This window comes from Kogia breviceps, chromosome 2, assembly GCF_026419965.1.
Source record: "Kogia breviceps isolate mKogBre1 chromosome 2, mKogBre1 haplotype 1, whole genome shotgun sequence".
Lineage (NCBI taxonomy): Eukaryota > Metazoa > Chordata > Mammalia > Artiodactyla > Physeteridae > Kogia > Kogia breviceps.
Window position 1 is genome coordinate 174839664 of NC_081311.1, and position 20562 is coordinate 174860225.

Here is a 20562-nt window from a genome sequence, read left to right on the forward strand (position 1 = left end):
CTGTGCTTTGTGATCTTTCTAATGTTGTAATCCAAAGAAAAACAGTGAGGTTTGTGGTTTTATGGGAATCCCGAGAGAAAAAAGTTCTTCTTGACTAAATGACATTTTCGGCACACATCTCAACTATCTAGATATTAAATCCTTCAGTTACTCCTTTGAGGGCTTTGCTAGTTCAGAATATCACATATTCACACCATGCCTATTACCTCACATCCATCTCCAAAGTGATCTAACAGATAAAGAAGATTATAACTGGATTTGAGGTATTTTAGGCAAAGTGTATTTTTGTCCTAAACTGTTAACGAGTGCCAAGAAGTATCTGAAATAAATATTCTAAAGACATCTTGAAGATGTTGTTAAACTGACCAAGGACTAGTCACTGTTTTCACAGTGTGCAGTAGGTTTTTTACCACAGAAAATGGGTAACTTTAAACATTCTTCTGAGACATTTCTGCTTCCCTCAAGTAGGATTAGACACAACAAAGAACTGGCGTGTTCCCAGGACACTGACTGAAAGCAGTGATTGGACTCCATCCCGTCATCATAAATGTCCTGGACTAAGGCAGTGAAAGATTCAGCTTCTATTTTTGAGAATGACTGCCTGACCTATCAGGATAATTGCCTTAACCCCTTACTCCAGTTATTCTACAGGGATATTTCATGTGTGCATTTCTATCACTCCCCATTCTTTCCTGAGGTCCTGTGCAACAGGCTTGCCTGAAAGCACCAATCTTCAAACTTCAGTGTTTCAGAGTCATCTGTTAAACCTGTTAAAATACTAATTTCCAAGCCCTGTACCCAGAAATTCTCATTTATTGGATGCATGTTGGAGGTGATTGGCTGAAGACACTTTAAGTTACATTAGAATGGATAATCCCCAAAGAGCATTTTAGTTTCATGTTTTAAAGCCTTTTTCTGAGAGGGATGAAACTGTTTTATCTTAAAGATATTTCTAAACCTGTATGTTGCATGGTCACTGCTATGTATGCTAGGTCATATTCAGGTCTAGAAGTTTGTTCGACTAAGCATTATTTTTCATATGCTCTCAGTGGAGTTAGAACTTGAGTCTCACTTCTTCTACCATGCCTGAAAATTAGGTTTCAAAACCATTCTTCTCTCACTGATTGAGCTAATGTTGGCCAAATATCTATAGCTGACAGAACCTTTTTCCCTGTGTTTATCTGGATGTATTAATTAATTCAATATTCAACAAATTCTTGAAGCCCAGCTATGACTAAATGGCCCTTTGGTAGGTTTGAATATTACTGTCATGGTTTGCTTGTGTGCTTCTTACTTTTACATAACCCTTTTCATACTTTGAAGGAAAAATATGAAAAGCTCCAACTAAGTAGGCAGAAAATTAGAGAATGGTTTCTTTTTTAGTAAAAATGTAGCTCTGATTTGCATTCTTAGTCCTGGATTTGCCCTGAGAAATGAAATTCATTGGTAGCTCAGACAGCAGAGCTGTCAGGGACATTTTCTTCTGAGTGTTTCTGTTTAGTTCTTATTTCTTCTCTTTATAGTGGAGGAAGTGTGACAGATGTACCTTATTTTATTTTATTTCTTTGTATCTGCAAGCCCTTGGGACATATATGCTCAGGAACTACTGTTTGGTTCACTTATTATTCACCACTTGCTTTAAAGAACAAAAAATACAGGAACTATCAAAGCATGTCAAATTTTTTTTAATGTACAATATGCAGGCAGTTCAATGATAGATCAAGGTCCAGATGAAAATTCTTCTTTTTTTAAACTAGCCTTTAAACACATTAAGTTTTAATGTACACATATGGTTTTGTAACCTTTAGGGAGAACCAAAAAAACTGTATTATTTGGCCACCTTCAAAATAATAAATACTTTGTCATTCTAAAGTTATCATTCACTTATTAGCAACATTTGCTTGGATGGTAATTAAAAGAGTATTCTAGGGAAAATGAATAAAGGAGAGATACTTTTTTAAAAAGCCAAGTAATGTTATTTTTTCTAAGAAATTATGTTTTCATTAGAATTTAACTTATAACCTGTCTGAAAGATCTAGAATATTAAGTGAAGTTTTATAAAACATGTTGTATGAAAAAGATCGATGTCTGTTTTGTATTTTATTCACTTTATATACATGAAGGATAATATCAGAGCTATTGTGTGCTAAATAATATTATGTAATTTGCTCAAAAGAATGATACCCTAAAATAAAATGTCAGAAGGCAACAGATACAGTTATTATTTATTTATAATATATATCCTGCCTGACTTGAGGAAAGATATGATGTTTTACAACTAAATTATATATAAATTATATTTATATATAATTTATTTCTATAAACAGACACAGTACCGAAGACTTAGAATGAGGTAAATACTGCAGTTAAGCATTAAAAGAGTTCCTGGTAATTAAGGGGAAATGTGGGAACAGATATATTACCTGACTAAGAAATATCAGAAATCAGCAAAATACACATTATCTCATCTTATTTCTAAATTCTAATATAAATTAACTTATTGGATATATCCTTATGCAAGGAACAATCATATCACAAAAGACTGTTTTCAAGAGTGATTTTACAGATTTGGAGGCAGACTTTTAGGTTGCTTGTGGGCAAATCCAATTTTTTCTTACACACACAAAAATATGAATTTATTTAAGTATCTGGACAGGTACTCAAGTAAAGTCTTGGAGTTTTGAAACATAGAACATTATAGTCTTAGGCCTGGAAAATTTTTAAAGCAGATGCATTTAAATATAAGTGATTCTCAATATAGTAGAAATCTCATTATTGATGTTGTAGTCAATATTCTAGAAATCTAAGTAATAGCAGTACTGACTGACAGACCTACCCATAAGCTACAAAATGGGTCTCCAAGAAACTACATTAATTATCATATAAGATAAAAATTTTCTATTAAGTAATTGAAAGTTAGAATATGTCTATCCCAAACCATGAATTGAGTTTTGCCATCATAGCCTGTTTTATGTTGAGCTGGATATTTCCTTTTTTTTTCCTGTTCTTCCTTTTGCTCTTTGTTGTTGTTCCTTCCACTCTTTTATTTGCTTTTTCTCTCTCTCTCAGTATTTCTTAATTAGAATTATCTAAGGGCCTTGGCTAATTGTTAGGCTCCTGATCCATAGAAATAAAAACTTTCTAATCAACATGTGGGAAGGTACTTATTTTTTACTCTGCAACATTAAACATGTATGCATTAAATCTACCTAAAAACAAAACTGATGAATTTTACATATATTAAATAGACAAATTAGTTTGTATACCGTTTCAACTTAGAAATTACTCTGTAGAAAGACTGTTTTCATTCAGGTTATAGCAGTTTTATTATCATGATATAAGAGGATACAGGTTGAATCTTCAGCAAGTTAGAAATCTGATCAATGCCATGTCATAATGTCTGGCTCATGTCACTGAAATCAAAGGATAATGACAGGTTGCCAAACACTAAAGAATCTTACATAATTTTTCATAATTATCCATCAGTGATATGAATCAGAGTGTAGCCATGATTAGTGGGTTCAACAGCTGGTGTGAAAAAACACCTGCATGCTCTTACCAAGGAGCACTAGATCGAGAGAGCCAGGTCTAAGGCTTATTAAGGGAAAAATTGGAAGAACTGGAATTTTAAAAGCTGGGATTTTGATGAAAGAAGAAATGTCTGTCCTTAGAGAACTTTCAAATATCAAAAGGAAATTGTTTAATAACAAATGGTGGCAAAGATTGAAGATCACCACTCAAGTCTATAACTAACATTTGTGGTGGCACAAGACCTTCTCTTAGCTTTTCTTTCCAACTGTATATCTTAATTGGGAAGAAGACTGGGGCCCTGTTTTATGTAGCATAATAGCCATGATGTGATAGAGTTAAGTGAAATATCTCATTCTCAAATCAAATAAATAGAAATGTGAACTTCTTAGATTTCTTTTAAAAATCCATATTATAGGTATCTGTGTCCTCATTCATACTGGCATTTGTGTTTAGCCCTAACAGCTAAGATTCCATTGCAACTTATTATGAATAATAGGTCAATGTCTTGGACTTAGTACCTTTTTTTTAAAACTCAGGAATTTCCTTGCTCACATTATCAAGCTAGGCTCTTGGGAAGAGGAGAAGGAGAAGAGTGTAGGTAGCTTCTCAGCTTGCTTTATCCCTCCAGAAGATTGTATGGCAGATGCCCAGCTGTTCAGCAATTAGGATCAAGAGGATATGTGATGTTTTGCAATATGGAGAGAGGAGTCTTTTCCATTACACAGTAGGAATGGGATGTTACAATTCCTGGTACCTCACAAGTTTTCTTTAATAGAGTTGGAGAGAATTTGCCTTTATCTCAGTTTTCTTATCTTCTTTAATTCCACAAGCACAATTTTCAGAGAGATTCAGGTAAAAGTAATATTATACATCAGGAAGAAGAAATTAAAGGACAGTGTGATCACTTTTAACTATGTTTTAACACCATTTTGAAGAGTAGAGATAATCTGTGACACCAAAACATTGTTTGGGAGTTTAAGTGAAATTTACCATGAATGGGTGGTATTTTAATAATACCATGTTGTGATTTTAATTGAGAGAAGCTAAATAGTGTCTCCTCTGTTTCCAGCTGCTTTTCAGTAAAACCTAAGGAAATCTTTCCAAATCATGTTTTCTGTCAAAGTAGTTTTGTCAGCAATGCCAGTTCTAGCTTGAAATCTAAAATGATTGTCACTTAATAGAGAGTTAGACTATGTACATTTCAAAAGCCCAACAAATTAGAAAGTGATATCTGACTGATCAGTATACATTTTAAGGAGTATTATCTGAGTAGTCTTATCAGGAAGCCAGATGATGCATTTAGATAATAAATTCACTTTATTTGTGCCTCTGATAGTAAGTGAAATCAGTGTAGCCAGCCTGCCCTTTCTTCTTCCAGCATTAGTTTTTTATTGATTACTTAAAAAGAAAGAATTTAAAACTCTAAAGTGTTAAACACTAAGGAATTCACTTTTTGAATGCCTGGGTTCTTGAAAACAAATTATCATAACATTTTTAAATGGATGATTACCATTTCCATGTTGGATTTTTAGGTTCAAAATGAAGATTTTTAGTCATTGAAAAATCTTTTCCAGATAGCCCTAGGGGAAGAATTGCCAATTTTAGCTGGGAGTTACGGGTGCTCATATTATTTTTTTTTCCTTTGAATATCTATGGCTAGAATGCCCAGAGTTAAACATGGGCTAAAGTGCAAACCTAAGTATTTTCCAAATCCTTTTGGAGATGTTAATAAACATGGCATCAGATGAAGGTTCTATATTCAATTGCTTGAGATGCTTTGCACACCACTTGCCTTCCCTGAGATTCCCATGTGGAGGAGAATAGCAAAAGCTCTCAGAAAGCTTGTGTTATACATGCCCGTGTAACTCAGCATCTCTCAAGCTTATTTGTTCACTTTATTGCTGGTGATCTTCCTCCCCAAAACACATAATCAAAGACTATTCATGAAAAAATATCAGACAAATTTCAGTAGAGGGGCATCTATAATTTACCGGACCAGTATTTCTCAAGGTCATTAAAAACAAGGAAAGTCGGAGAACCTCTCAGCCAAGAAGAACCTGAGGAGACAGGAAAACTAAATGTAATGTAAAATCCTGGATGGGGGTTCTAGAAGCAAGAGGACATTAGGAAAAAACTAAGATAATCTAAATAAACTACAGACTTTAGTTAATAATAATGCATCAGTATTGTTTCACTAATTATAACAAATGTATCATACTAATGTAAGATATTAATAACAGAAAATTGCCTGCAGGAGATACATAGGAAATCTCTGTACTGTCTGTTCAATTTTTCTGTAAATCTAAAACTGTTCTAAAAATATAAATTTTTTTAAAAACAGTATTAGCCAGGCATGTACTTTTTTGTGGAAAACTTTTTCTATTTACAGGTGTTCACCCTGCACAAAAAATAGTTTGGACCGTATAAGAATATGGAAATTTTATTTAAGCTGTTCTGGTAAAGGAAAAGTAAAGAAATCAAGGCATGCAAAGATAAGGATGCTGAGCCAACAGTCTCGCTAGCAGTAAAATATTGTGATCAAAGTCACGCTTTGAATGTAAATAATTTATTCAGCCCATTAGATATATGAAGATGCCAAAACAAGATTATGTTTCTCAGAAGAAACATAATCTTCAGACTCCCAATTTAGGTCCTTTGATAGTTGACTAGAAGACAGTGGCAGAGTGGAGTCTAGAACACTGCAGAACTGTCTTTATAAAAGATGTAGCTGGGCTTCCCTGGTGGCGCAGTGGTTGAGAGTCCGCCTGCCAATGTAGGAAACACGGGTTCGTGCCCCGGTCCGGGAAGATCCCACATGCCGCGGAGCTGCTGGGCCCATGAGCCATGGCCGCTGAGCCTGCGCGTCCGGGGCCTGTGCTCCGCAACGGGAGAGGCCACAACAGTGAGAGGCCCGCGTACCACAAAAAAAAAAAAAAAAAAAAAGATGTAGCTAAGTTTTCAGGTGTACATATGGAGTGGTTAGTTCTGAGGACACACTCCTCCCATCAGGCTCTCATGTCCCAGACACTTGCCATGTCTGTCTTGGAACGTTCATTCAGTTCTCTGTGATATCTGGGAGCAGATTTGCAAGTAACTCTTTATTATTGGACGTACCAAGTTTTCAGGCTCTTCTTCCTATGCCAGCAATTCCAGAAAAACTACTGAAAATATTTTATATGTAATGACTGGTGGTATGATGACTGTTAGTATAATAATAATAACAAAGGTAGTAACTACTATTTATTGAGCTTGCCAGGGACTTGTGCTGAGCCCTTTATTTTATTCTGTTTAAACTTTGCAACAAACCAATAAACTAGGCATCCTTGTCCTCATTTTACATAGGAGGAAACTCTTCTGTGCATACAGTTCTTTGTACATCATCAGTGCTGTGTGGAGGCTCTTTAGTTTATTCACAAGGCCTTCAATCAATGTTTTAAAAGTTAAACTTCTTGGGCTTCCCTGGTGGCGCAGTGGTTGAGAATCCGCCTGCCGATGCGGGAGACACGGGTTCGTGCCCTGGTCCGGGAAGATCCCACATGCCGCGGAGCAACTGAGCCCGTGAGCCATGGCCGCTAGGCCTGCGCGTCCGGAGCCTGTGCTCCGCAACGGGAGAGGCCACAACAGTGAGAGGCCCGCATACCGCAAAAAAAAAAAAAAAAAAAAAAAAGTTAAACTTCTTAACTTCTTATCTCCTATTTTAATATGCTCATAGAGACAATAAACAGAATCCTTATGGGAAACAATTGCTGGGGTTAGGGGTGTGTTATCATCAAATTCGTTTAAATGAGTTGATTCATCTAGTTCTTCCTGGTATGAACAGAAAATTAGAATAGGGACCTGAGAATAGATTGAAATTCAGTAAAAAACAGACAGATCCTAACTAGGAATCTGATAGGAAGCTTACTTTCTTTACAGCTTAATTTATTTTTGATGTCTCTAAACAGAGCTTGGTAGCCAAAAGTAGATTTGTTTTAATACAGTTTTTGTTTCCTTGTTTGGAGGGTTTTGCTTGAGTTACTGTTTTTGAAAGAAACAGTTCTTAGTTTCCATCAGAGACTCTCACTGTCCATGTCACCGTGAGTGTGGGGACAATAGACCATCAACAAAGCCACATTGCTGGCAACAGCTTTTCAAAACTGAGTGATTTATCACCTCTCATCAACTACATCTCTACATTTAGTGGCATTGGCATATAAGTGAAGGCTGTGCAGTATCTGCCGTTTGCTTAACGCGTACAGAACACCTACTCCACGACTTATTCAAACTTTACTATAATTTATGGCCACCTAATATATGTTAGTGGATTTAACTTAATTGACTTAATTGTGAAATAAAACTGTAAGTTATGACATAGGCCTGATATTATAATTTTTATTCTCTATGTAAGATTTACACTGAGAAAATTTCATTCCCTTGTAATCTATACATAGGGCTTAGAAAAATTTAGAAAACTTAGAAAAGTTTGCTGAAAAATTGTCAAAACTATCTTTCTCTTAATACACAGTATCCAGAAAAACATATCTACCTGGTTTGAATTGATCATCTTTGAAACTTAAAGGGCTAATATATTGGCCATTGTCTTTTGTAGGTTTCACAGAGAGTTGTGGTTTAAAAGAGTATTTGGGAGAATTTTCCATAATACAGCATTTCCCTTCAGCCATTCTTTTCCCCACTCTTTTCTATCCAGTTTTGTCACCCTACAGATTTTCCCTATACTAAAGAACTCCTTTACTGTACAATGTCACATGTCAATGAAAGTTAGCTCAGGTATGTCTTTAAATGCCAAGCACTAGTTTAAAAAAAAAAAAAAAACAACAACAAAAAAGAGTATATGTAAACTGATGGTAATCTTATATTAAAAGAATAGATATTCCAGAAAAGATCTGTAAAAACCAAGGTGTTAACAATAGCTACCTCTTGATATTAAAAGTGGGTTGTCGAATATGTTTTTTGACCATAGCTAACTAGTGAGTTTGCTATAAATTTTCCCTATCTTAGTACTACTAATATCAGATAAGCTTTCTCCAAAGTCATGGCTGCCGTTTTTCTCTTCCAATCACAGGAGAAGTCACAGGACGTTGAAGAATGGCAGATGATCGGAAAGATGAAGCAAAGGCGCCTCACTGGACCTCAGCTCAACTAACAGAGGCATCCGCCCACCCACATCCACCTGAGATCAAGGATCAAGGTGGGGCAGGGGAAGGACTTGTCAGAAGCGCCAATGGATTCCCGTACCGGGAAGATGAAGAGGGCGCCTTTGGAGAACATGAGTCACAGGACACCTACTCAAATACCAAAGAGAATGGGATCAATGGAGAGCTGACCTCAGCTGACAGAGAAACAGCAGGTAACTAACAGCTCTTCTGTCACCAGGGCGTGCTTTGTGCTTTGAAGTCTGTTTAGGCTGAAAGTGAATTAATTTACAGCACTGATCTTCTTTCACTAGTGCTAGGACTGAAATTCCAGTCGGTCAGGGGAAATAGACACCAAAAGGAGAGAAACGTCATGGGAACTAGCCTGACATTTCCCCCAAATTAGTTGTATGCTCAATCTCCTCTCCCTATTTAGTTTTTACCACATTAATTTTAGTAGACAAATGGCTTGATGTATGCATGTTTTGCTAGTAACTGTCAGCACTGTAACTTACTGAAAGAAAACTTGACGAATAGTTTCTTATTGATACTCTTGAACGATACTGGACTTAAATCGATTAATTGATAAGAAGCATATTTACTTTTTAGGGCAGAAAGGAATGTAGAGTCTATCTCCCAGCCTTTAGAAAATAAAAGAGAAAAAGCAAGGAAAACAAACACACACATACATACACAGGAACCGTTTAATAGTTCCTCAGATAGCTTTTTAAGAACTAATATACAGATGCTTAAAGGAGAACATTATATAATTTAATCTTTAGTACTTCCTTTCAAATTGTAATTTCTACCAATAGCCCACTTTACTATTGATGATATTCTCAATAATGGCTTAGAGAAACACTAGCCTGCCCTATAATATTCTACACCATTATTTCCCTTTTTTTCCGTAATTCAGAATTTAATGCATTTGAACACAGCAACTTGCTGATATGCTACTCCAAAGAGAGTAAGTAAACTACTAGTAAGGAAGGCTATACCCCCTTCAAAATCATCCCTTACTTATTCAAAGATTGGTTTTCTACACTCAATTAGTTAGCAACACGTGCACTGTACACTCAGTTCAAAAAATATATTTAAATTTTAATGGGCAAGTATGAAAGGCATTTCGAATATAGTATAATTTTTTTTTAATCCACTCATTCAACAAACTACTCTTGGGCATTTTCTACATACAAGTTGTGCCAGGGCGTGTGCAAGGAATGGACTCTGAACTTCACAGAGCAGATGATCTAGTAGCAGACATTAGACATGTGCGTAAAATTAATTCAGATACAGAACACGGTGTGTTAAGTATCAAATAAGCAGTATAGGAGGACAAAGCTAAAGAGGGGTTGTTTCCAAACAAAATTCCCAAATTGTGCACCTAAGCATCTTGAGGTGCCACAGCAAAGGCACAAGAGTATGGCAGAGTGTTGTAAATACTCAGAAGAAACACTGTGATACTCAATGGCTTTCAAATACTACATGAACTATTAGTTCAAGATAGTTCCATTTCACTATCAGATCACACCACATTCCTTTTCAATATGCCTTGTCTTTGTGAAGCTGCATTTTGGCAGTTGCTGTGATAAAAAACAAATACCCTGCAGAGATGTATGTGGAATGGAAAAAGAGGGTGGCAGTGTCCAGTCTAATTCAAAGATTTGAAAAGCTGTGCAATGCCCTATAGGCACAAATGTCCCATTAGTAAGAAATTGTGGTTAAGAATGAAATAAAAATATTATTTTTACTTTTCATGGTTACAAGGAGGATTGAAAGAGATAGTAGAGTATATAAATGACTCAAGAAATAGTCTATTAATTACCATTATTATTATTATGATTATCAGTGGTGGTAGTTGTATCTATATGGACAACAGGGCACTCTGGGTCTAGGAATATTTTTCTACAGCTGAGTGTAATTCAACTTGAAGAGGGTGGGACTTGGGTGTCAGGAGCACTAACTGGGAAACTTTTGAAGGGATTGAGGCATGAAGAGTTGAGGACATGTTAGAACAAAATGGTTGTGGGAAGGAAGGAGATAACGTTGAGACCAAGATTTTTCTCATCATCGTCCCCTGCAGCACTTGACTTTATACCTCGAGGACTCAATAAATGTGTGTTGAGTGAGTGGTTGAATGAATGATGCAAAAAGAAGCAAGTCCTTTTCAAATTAATGGTGAAAACTATTGGAAAGTCTTATTTTATCTCTTGAACTCTCCCTAGTTGACTCTCACTGACTATTATGGAGGCTTATTACATACTCAAGTAAAAAATCACTGTAGCATGCTTGGTCAAGCAGTAGAGAACCAACATCATTCACTATTTCATTTTTTCAATGGTCTTAATTAAGTATTTAAGAGCATCAGAAAAATTTATTTTCCAGGTCAGTGCGTCCTTGCCAGCTTCTTTGAGAAAATAATATAAATGAAAAAGAGACTAACAGATGTTTCTTTAAATTGTGGGTTCAGGACCATCCAGAGACAATTTTGAATTCAGCTTAATATATATCAAATGAATATTACATTACCTTTGGGAGACTAATTATGTAAGTTTTATATGTATATTCAAAGTGACAGAGGTTGTGTAAACAGCCTGCTCTAGGTTACCAGAGTGATGTTTCAATCCAAATTATGATGTGATTTTAAATCAATGTCCCTCCAGAAAGAACAGGCCAAGTATTGAATCCATCAATTATCCACATGTGGAAAGCAGTAGGAGAGGAAAAGGTGTAAAATATTATCTTCTCATACTACAGAGGATTTCCCAGTGATAAGTTAATGTGCAATTAAATTTCTCTCCAAACTTTAGCTTAATAAAAGAATAAATTATATTATTGATGGTTTATATATAACTGTTTCACAAATCACAAAGAAAAATTATCCCCAGTAAAAAGAAATGTTCTCAAATATTAGATATGTTATTTAAAAATGCTATCCTTTGATGATAGAGACCATTGATACGAGCTGGCATTATATCAATATTTTGAGGTGATTATTTGAAAGAGGACCAGGCTATATATTAGCCCACTCTTTTATCATTCCATATAATGTATTGGTATATTGCAATTTCCCCTGTAATGGATATTTCTCAGGACATTGTGAACATGAAACATTTCCCAGTGACATCCTCAGCTATGTGCTGTAGTGTCCAGACCATTCCTGGTTAAAGCCGAAGATCTTTCTTCTACTTTCCTTCTTTGCTGTAGCCTTCTCTTCATTCTTAGAAATAAATCTTTTCCTCAACATTGTTTATTTTTATTTATCTCTATAAGCAAGATCACATAACAAATGAATTGTAATCATCAGTTCCCCCTCCTTCTTCCTTCCTTTATCAGAGTGGGCTTACTTCACCCAAAGGTCAACCTCATTGTCTCTCATCTACCCTTTTCAATGTACACCTTCATTTCTGGGCCATAATAACTTTTAATTTTTAAAGGTTCAAGGCCATAGTCAGCTTATCTTTGATCTTATGCCCTGAGGTGGTGGGGGAGGCAGCAGGAGGGTAGGAGTTGCACAGGAAAAGCTGGAAGGAAATGATACTTTACATTATATTTCTTTACAGCTTACCCTTCTAGATTTTTGTCTCTTTCCTTCCAATTTAAAGCTAATCCATAGAAAGGTAGATAGTGTTAAATGCTCACCTATTACTTTAAGAATTTTTCTTACATCTGTTTATTGATGTGTCCTTTTTAGAAGCCATGCCACAGAAGCCTAACAAAAGAAGTGAGAAAACATTGAGAATCAGGCCATTTAGTAAAGTTATTATTATTGATAAGTGAATAAAACATGTGACGAAAGCAGTCATTTTTAAATTGTTTTCCCTACATGAATAATAAGAGTAAATTCTTGTAATAAACCCCTCCTCTCTTTTCCACTTTATCTTCATTGAAGAAAGCAAGCAGAATGCATTTTGGTCCCTATAGAGTTTGAACTCTGAGTGAAAATTAGGAGCCTCGTCTTTAAGCTTCTTATTCGTGGGTGGGGCCCAGACTCATATGAGAATTTATATCATGGTAACATCGAGATAACTGGATGTTAGCTTGTAAGATGACCTTTCACACTCCTCTTTATGGGTTTAGCAACCCATCCAAGATCACATGGCTACAGCCAACATGCAGGTCTCCTGCTTTATAGGCAAGTGATCTTTCCACTGACCCACGCAGCCTGATTCAGAGCCACACGCCCAGCTGCGGCTGTTACCAGTCATAGCCAAAGAAGGCAATTCTTCTTCCATTGCAGAACGGTCACATCCATGTACCTTGAAGCGTGACAGAAAATGAGACCTTTATTCCCAGTTTTCAGCGTGAATGGAGAAAGAAAGGAGGCAATTCTGAGAAGTTTACAGATACCAAAATGTGAAGTATTTAAAATCATGCTTTCGTGATTTTGACTGTTTTAAGGTACAATGCTTTGAATACTAGTAAAAACACCAGTCACAGTATAAAGTGCCTTCGCGATCATCAAAAGCCAGCATCAGGTATCTCTTTGAGTAAATTTAAAGATTAAAGGGTGTAACTGCCCCTTTATTTCCCAGGGCTGCTGTGTTTCCCCAACATTTCCTGGGATTCTTTCCGGGTCTACTCCCTGTCAAAGCAGTGAGATCTGTAAAAGCTCTTCTGGGTTATCCATGGTCAGTTTTTCTAGAGCTTTCCAATGGAGATGCGCCTTCTAAAGCCTGGCCTGCCCTTTCACATCTGCATGACTCAAGCAGCCAGGTCATGAACATAATCGGGTATCTAAGTTTATTGTTGCTGAAATTATAAATTTAAGCTTGAAAATGCACAGTGGAGAAAAATGTTGTCATCACTCACAAGCAAAACTCTGAATATACCTTTAAACTTCTCTCTTTCCCTTTTCGATCTTGGAAAATTCAGCCTTTTCTTACCTCCCCATTCTCCCCTCCTCCATCCCCAGATTTGAGAGTGACTGATAGGAGTCACCATCCCATTTAAACTGTGGCATATGGTATATAATATATATTAATGTAGGCAACGCGAAATAGTACGGGACCATTTCTCCTGTGAAACGACTGAAGCCATCCGCAGGACCCCTAAGGCAAATAAACAAGCTGGCCTAACAATACAAGAGGTTGCAGATTTGCCTTTCCTTGTTGCCATGCCAACCACTCATTGCTCTGGCTGCCATTTCCCCGAGCTCCACAGAGAGGAGTGTGCTGAGCAGTTATTTAGCATTCAGGGCGGATCTGCAGAAAAGCACACAGCCTCACTCCATAGTGTCTGGGCCTGGCGGCGCCGATGGATGAGGACAGAAAATGGGGATCTTTTCAATGTTTCCCTTCGAAAGGTTAGGCATCGGGGGCTAGAAAGAGTGAGAAAGACAAGGATTGATAGAAAAGACATGAGGTTTGTATTTGTCACGTTTGCTTTGTCCTATGTGGTCTCTATACTATTTGAAGGCAGGTTTGGAGAATCGGCTTCAATCATATGTGACTTGTCTTGTTGGTAAATTAGAAGGATCTGAACCTAACTGGGGGCTAGCTTGCATGGACATTGTAATAAAGAACTGCCTCTCTTAATCTTGGTAAAGTATGAGCTTGTTTGTAGCAGGTATTGCTAACTAGAGCTTATAATGTTTTACAAATTAGAAAAAAAGACAGGTACCAGATACAGTTGTTTATTTAAATGTGCAGTTAGAGGGTAGTTCTTCCTATAAAAAATTACCTTATATCTTTCTTTGCTCTTAAGCCGAAGTCTTAGAGTAGAATGTGATTGTCTTAAGCCGGTAATTATGAATCAAAATTTAAGGAAACCTTGGTTTCTCTAGACTCCTTTTAACTAAACCCAATAATACAACAAATAAAACATGATTTTATTCCTTGGAATTTTAATTGCCTACAAACACTTTGAGTTGTGAAGAGCAAGGCTCTATGTAACACAATATAATATGATATTTTAAAATTAAGATTAATTTGCATATGCATTTACTCCCATGTATGGCCCTCCAGAAAATTCCTCCCATGCACTTGTGGAAATCATTCTCTTCTCTTTATTGTCTTGTTTTGTGTTAAATGTCAGAACCACGTCACAAACACTTAAAAAAACCTATTTTATCATTTTGTTTGGTCCACTGACACTTTGAAAAATTGTGTTGAATTTGAATCTTAATCAATGCAACAGATTTGAGCTAAGAATAATTCAGAACTACTTGTAAAAATTATTGTCTCACTTGTTTCTAGATGTAAATATAATTTAATACCATTGTAGTTTTTACTTGAGCCTTTCTCCTAATCCTGTATTTTTCAGACCTTATCAAATTTTCTCCTAATTTGCTGTCATGGTGGGTCATCATATTTTTCTTTTAATATATTCCAATTATTTGAGGTTTTTAAAATCTCCACTAAGAGAAGATCTCTAAGCAGTTCCTAAAATCTTTTTTATTTGTAGTGAGTAGATGACAGTAATCAGTCATGGAAACAAGTTTTCCTTGATTCATTTTTCAACCCTCTAAGCCCGTGTTTTGGTTAGGATTATGCACAGCCTTTATCTGTCCCTTGTTCAATTTCTAAGCGTTCTCTCCTCACAAAAGAGAAAAGACAAAAAAAAAAAAGATGAGAAAAACTTTAATACTAATTTGGAACAAATAAATTTCCCTAATATCTGGGGAATATATTCATCATCAATCAATAATGTGTTTTTTGAAAAGTATGATGTATATATAAATTGATTACATTGCTTGTATATACCTGAGAAAAATATCTGTCTCTGTATACCAAATACCCTTTTGAGGGTTGGCTTCAGGTTTGATCTTACTGCTGTTGGGAGGTTAGTAGGCCGGGAAGTACCTAACCGTCATCACACCTCCGTCTTTTCTCCCCAAGCTACTTGAGATGAACTGACTTTCTGCTTCAGTATATCAAGCCCTGTTGCTCCCTCACACTTCACTGCACCTTAGCACGTTACGTAAAACACTGCTTTGACTGCCTGGGGAGCCTGGAAATTCATACCAGGAGCAGATGAACAGAACAACTGGTGCTGCATTGCAGACCTGGTAGTTTAAGCATGATCTGACTTGGCATCATGAGTCCCTGGGGGAAAAGGACATGGAACGCTCGCTGCCCTCTCACTGTGTTACTCGCCTCACAGAATGAGTCACCGTTCAACAACCCTCAGAGAAAATACAGTTCTAAAACCAACCAAGCTGATAAACAGAGAAAGAGGAAAGCATATGTCCTAGGCTCTCATGGCAACTTTTAACAAATATGCAAATGGTAGGTGGTTATTAGAACACAGAAATAGGAGTTAAATATCCGCTTTTACAGTTGATTTCAGCAAAACTCAAACTTCAGAAGATATTCGGCAAAATGGATACCAAGGGAGGAATCAAGGTTCAGAGAAAAAAATCATGTATAATAGAGATGATTCAGCCTCAGTAGCCTGAAAATTAGACTCAATATTTTCAGTCCAGATTTTGTGTTTGGAAACCTAGGTCAAAGTGGTGCTGGGAGCTGAGCACCTCTGATTCTTGCATAAGTGACTCTAGCATGAATGGTCAGTCCTTTGATTGAACTGACAATCTTCTCTTTTGCAAACAAAGATAATTTGCCCAAGCAATCTGTTATGGTTTCATTCGTGTGCAGCATCGTGAAACAAGTGATGGAAAAATATTTTGAAAGGGTACATACAACAGAAGAGATTACCAGAAGTCCATGATCCAAGATCCAGAGCTGATTCATTTTATTCTCTCAAATGAATCTCTTCTTCTTTCAAACATCCCCATGTACCACGTTTATCTCTTGCTAATAATAGCATTGATCATATCAAAACATTTTACTGAGGTTACTTGTTACTGGTTTTAATCCCCATCACTAGGTTCTAAGTGTTTTGAGGTAGAAGCTGTGCTTCATTCATCTTCCTCTTCCTTCTGGTATATAATGCAATGCTTATAAACATTTTTTGAAGTGAGATAAAGAAAGAGAGCATTAGTATCCATGTTCAGTTTTGAGAATGGAAATCGCATCAACAAAATGGGGCTACGAAAATTACACCACGGTGTAAGCAATACATTTGTGGGAAAGATGATGTTACAAAGGAATACTGGAACTAAGGAGGCAGATGGAGGAACAACGAGAGGAGGCTAGATTCAAAGTAAAGACTATAGAACTTGATTAAGACAATCAAGTAGGAACTCTGAAATATGGTTATAAAGGGAATGTCATGGAGGGATATAGCAGAAGACTTGATATGTTCTGAAAATAGGAGTGAAGGTTTGAAGCAAAGAAAGAAAATATATTTTTGACTTAAGATAGCAGTAAGACATTTGATTAGCAATATTGTCTTGATGATGAAAACAGCTGAACTGGGAAGAATATGAAAAAAACAGGATAAATGACCTTTCTAAGAGACATCAATAATCTAACAGCTAAGACGTATACAGATATTGAACAACTTTTCTCGTTCATTCCTGCAAAACTGAGCCTCATGTAATAGAGTTGGCCTTGATAGAAAATGATACTGATATATCTTGCAAACAAAACTAAAATGCACGTCTTTCTTGATCCTATCCTCTGGCTGTAAGGTAAGGATTGCCTCACTGCTATAGATCAGGAGGTCACATAAATTTCATTTCTGACAAATGGACAAACTGAATCTTAAAGCAAACTGCTGTTCTAAATCATAGACTTAATTATACTTCTGTAAAGGAATATACCAGTATTTTCTTCAAGAGATGTTATGTATCCTGCTTTTGAAGGTTAACCTGAATAAAATATCACCAATGTTCTTTTTTACTCTACTTCATCTGTGAGTCTATAAAATTATTTGAAAATGATAAGTTCTAAGGCAATAAAGAGCATTTCTCTATTGAATAACAGGGATATTTATTCACTAACTTTAGGGAAAATGTTTCAGTTTCAATTAGATATACTTCTCTAGTTTTGTTATTTTAAAAAATGATAAAAGCTGTTCGTAATCGATAATTTTTTCTTTTTGACATATTAAAATGAAAGATGCTCCCATTTACATTTTCTAATTCTAATCATTAATTTTTTCAGTATTTAAAGGACTTTCTTTTTCTCCAAGGAGGAAAATAATAAAATGACAAGAAAAACAACTACTAATACTTTTATAAGCAATTTTTGAAATGAATCAATTCATTGGATACTTTTTCTCCTTGTTGCATTTTGCATGTTGTTATTCTTTATCTTAAAGCCAAATTATATTTTTCTCTTTCTTTAAAAATTATCTATTGGCTGTTTTTCTCATCAGCTTTAAAAACCAAGGTTTGTGACTAATGCACTGAAAAGATTGGAATAAACCTACTCCCCTGAGAGCTTTATCAGAATTGCCTTTTCTCAAAAAAAAATTGCAATAATTTGGCCTAAGTCACAAAGCATGTAAGATAGTTCCTCCAGGCCAGTTCTCACCCAATTCTTATGTCTTGATCGTAGTAAAACAGGAAACAGAGAAATGGGTTTGAAGCAAATACAGATGCCACTTTCAAAAGTCACGTTTTACGAGAGGAAGTTCATTTAATCAAGATAACAGTGATTTCTGACCTCGTGAAAATATCTGTTCTCCGACCTAAGAAAAATTTACTACTTGAAATGCTTTTGGACCACAGTGAACTTGAACATATGATCTGAATGCTGTATTGAAAACACTTCTCAAGGATTTGGCTGTTTTGGTGACACATGTTTCTTTTCTAGTTGGACTTCACTGTTTATGAGTGAATTGAAGCTACCCTAGCTGAGAGTTTAGCATCTTAGGACTGGAATCACCAGAGAATGTTGATTTATTTTTTTTTTAAGTGAAGGAATAAAAACCTCCCAAATTATGTTTAACTTTTTTAAAGTAAATTTTAAAATAATGAGCAGGGCTTCCCTGGTGGCGCAGTGGTTGAGAATCCGTCTGCTGATGCAGGGGACACGGGTTCGTGCCCCGGTCCGGGAGGATCCCACATGCCGCGGAGCGGCTGGGCCCGTGAGCCATGGCCGCTGAGCCTGCGCGTCCGGAGCCTGTGCTCCGCAATGGGAGAGGCCACAACAGTGAGAGGCCCGCGTACCACCAAAATAATAATAATAATAATTAAAAAAATAAAATAAAATAATGAGCATTTCTTCAATTCTAACTAGAAACGCTTGAGTCTCCTATGCTCAAATAATGGTGTTTCAACTCTCCCTTATGTTCTCTGATGCAAATGGGTGTGAAAAAAACTATAAATACAAAATGCCTTTCTTCGTTAGGTCTGTGGAAAATGTTAGAAAGTATTTTTAATATCTATTTGATTAAAATGTCAAGGTGTTTCTTTTCATTTTTTCTATAAAATTTTAATTATAATGCTTCAAATAATATAATGATTGCATTAAAACTGCACTTCTGTTCCCATAGCTTTTGATCACCTTGTTACTGTCAGACCAAGTCAGCCCTGCTTCTGCATTTCATGTTGCATTTCAGAATTATCCAAGAAAAAAAAGAACAGAAACCACAAAGTTCCCTGGTTTCATAAGAGTTCTTATACAACAAACTTCTCTTTAGGAAATCAGACCCAAATACAAGCTCAAATAAAACATTTTTGAAGGGTGGAGGACCTCTGTAAAAGTTGGGAAGGAGTGACTGATAATGCAGCAGGGGAATGAAAATGAATCAGAGAAACCAAGCTATTTTTGGTCATATTCTTAGAACCAAAACTTGGTCAGCCTCTTCATAATCAGGGCTATTGTATATGAAATATTGAAATTGTAATTTCATTTTGAAAAAATACAAGTACTGATTTAGAAATTTTTTTTATGTCAGGAAGAAAATTATAGATATTTTCATAGTAAATTGAATTTTCATTGCCATATTTTACTAAGAAAAATTCAGGACCTTTTTAGGAAAGGTGAATTTTCATATCATCAGGAAGCCCCTTATAACTCTTCCCTAGGACTGTGTTTTTTATGCCAAATGAAGCTCTGTGTTTTTTGACTTTGCATAGCATATGATTACAGTAGCATCTGCCAATCCAAAGCTAAATTATGAAGTAAATAGAACTTGCCTTGAGCACCTTTCCATTTGCTTCCTGAATCCTATTTCTTCATTTTCTTCAGGTTGTCAGCAGTCACCTGTAGATACCACCTATGCCCAGGATCCCACTCTCAATGCTATTTGCAAAGCACAGTTGCCTTGTCCCATGTTAGGCTACCTACCTAGCTAGCATTACATTCTTGCATTTTTCTCAACACTGCCACTCCATCAAAATTGATCTACCTTTCTCTTTCTGCTGCATTTCTACAGTAGAACAACCAGAGCTATTGCCATAAGGAGTTACAATTTTATGCTTCCTAGATATCATTTGCTTTCTGATATAAAGCATCAGTGTCTTCAAATAAAGAATGAATATTTTGACAGTTTTAAGTGCAATATATCACCCTTGGCACCCACAATTGGCAAGTATTTCTAGAGGTGTGCTTGGTAACAATGAGACCCACTACACAGAGAAGAGGTATAGACTGAAATAAGTAAACAACATTGAAGGAAAATCATCAATGTAAAATTTTATTTCAACAGATCCCTAAGGGACATTTTCTAAGGTAGGATTTGTATGTTATTTTAAAATTTCTGAAGATAACTTTGAAATTACTATTATTGTTCTTATTTGTCTTAACATAATGAACTTTTGTATCCCATGATTGGAGAGAAATTCATTTAATAGTATTTTCCATGGGATGTATTAATCCAGAATACAAAAGAAAATTTTATTCTAGAATAATTTTTGGCATAAAGAAATTTTAAAATTATATTAAAGTCTTTGCTTTTTAAATACTATCGTAATAGTACAAATATAACATTGGACCTAACACTTATTTTCTTACTTTAAAAAATTATTTTCTCACTTGCAAAGTCTATTGATTTTGCTACTCAGAGACCGTGGAAAGAAGTCTTTAACTATCAGCAGTTTTGC

The 20562-nt window shown here is 35.9% G+C and overlaps 1 protein-coding gene across 50 annotated transcripts in view; it reads left to right on the forward strand.

Annotated features, from left to right (window-relative positions):
• MAP2 (microtubule associated protein 2) overlaps positions 1-20562 on the forward strand; it is a 283205-nt gene that overhangs the window by 198488 nt on the left and 64155 nt on the right. For all 50 annotated transcript variants that reach the window (XM_067026736.1, XM_067026747.1, XM_067026746.1 and 47 more), the window contains one exon: positions 8594-8878. In XM_067026736.1, coding sequence (XP_066882837.1) covers positions 8617-8878 — 262 coding nt within the window. In that variant the 5' untranslated portion in view covers positions 8594-8616. The remainder of the gene's footprint in view (positions 1-8593; positions 8879-20562) is intronic.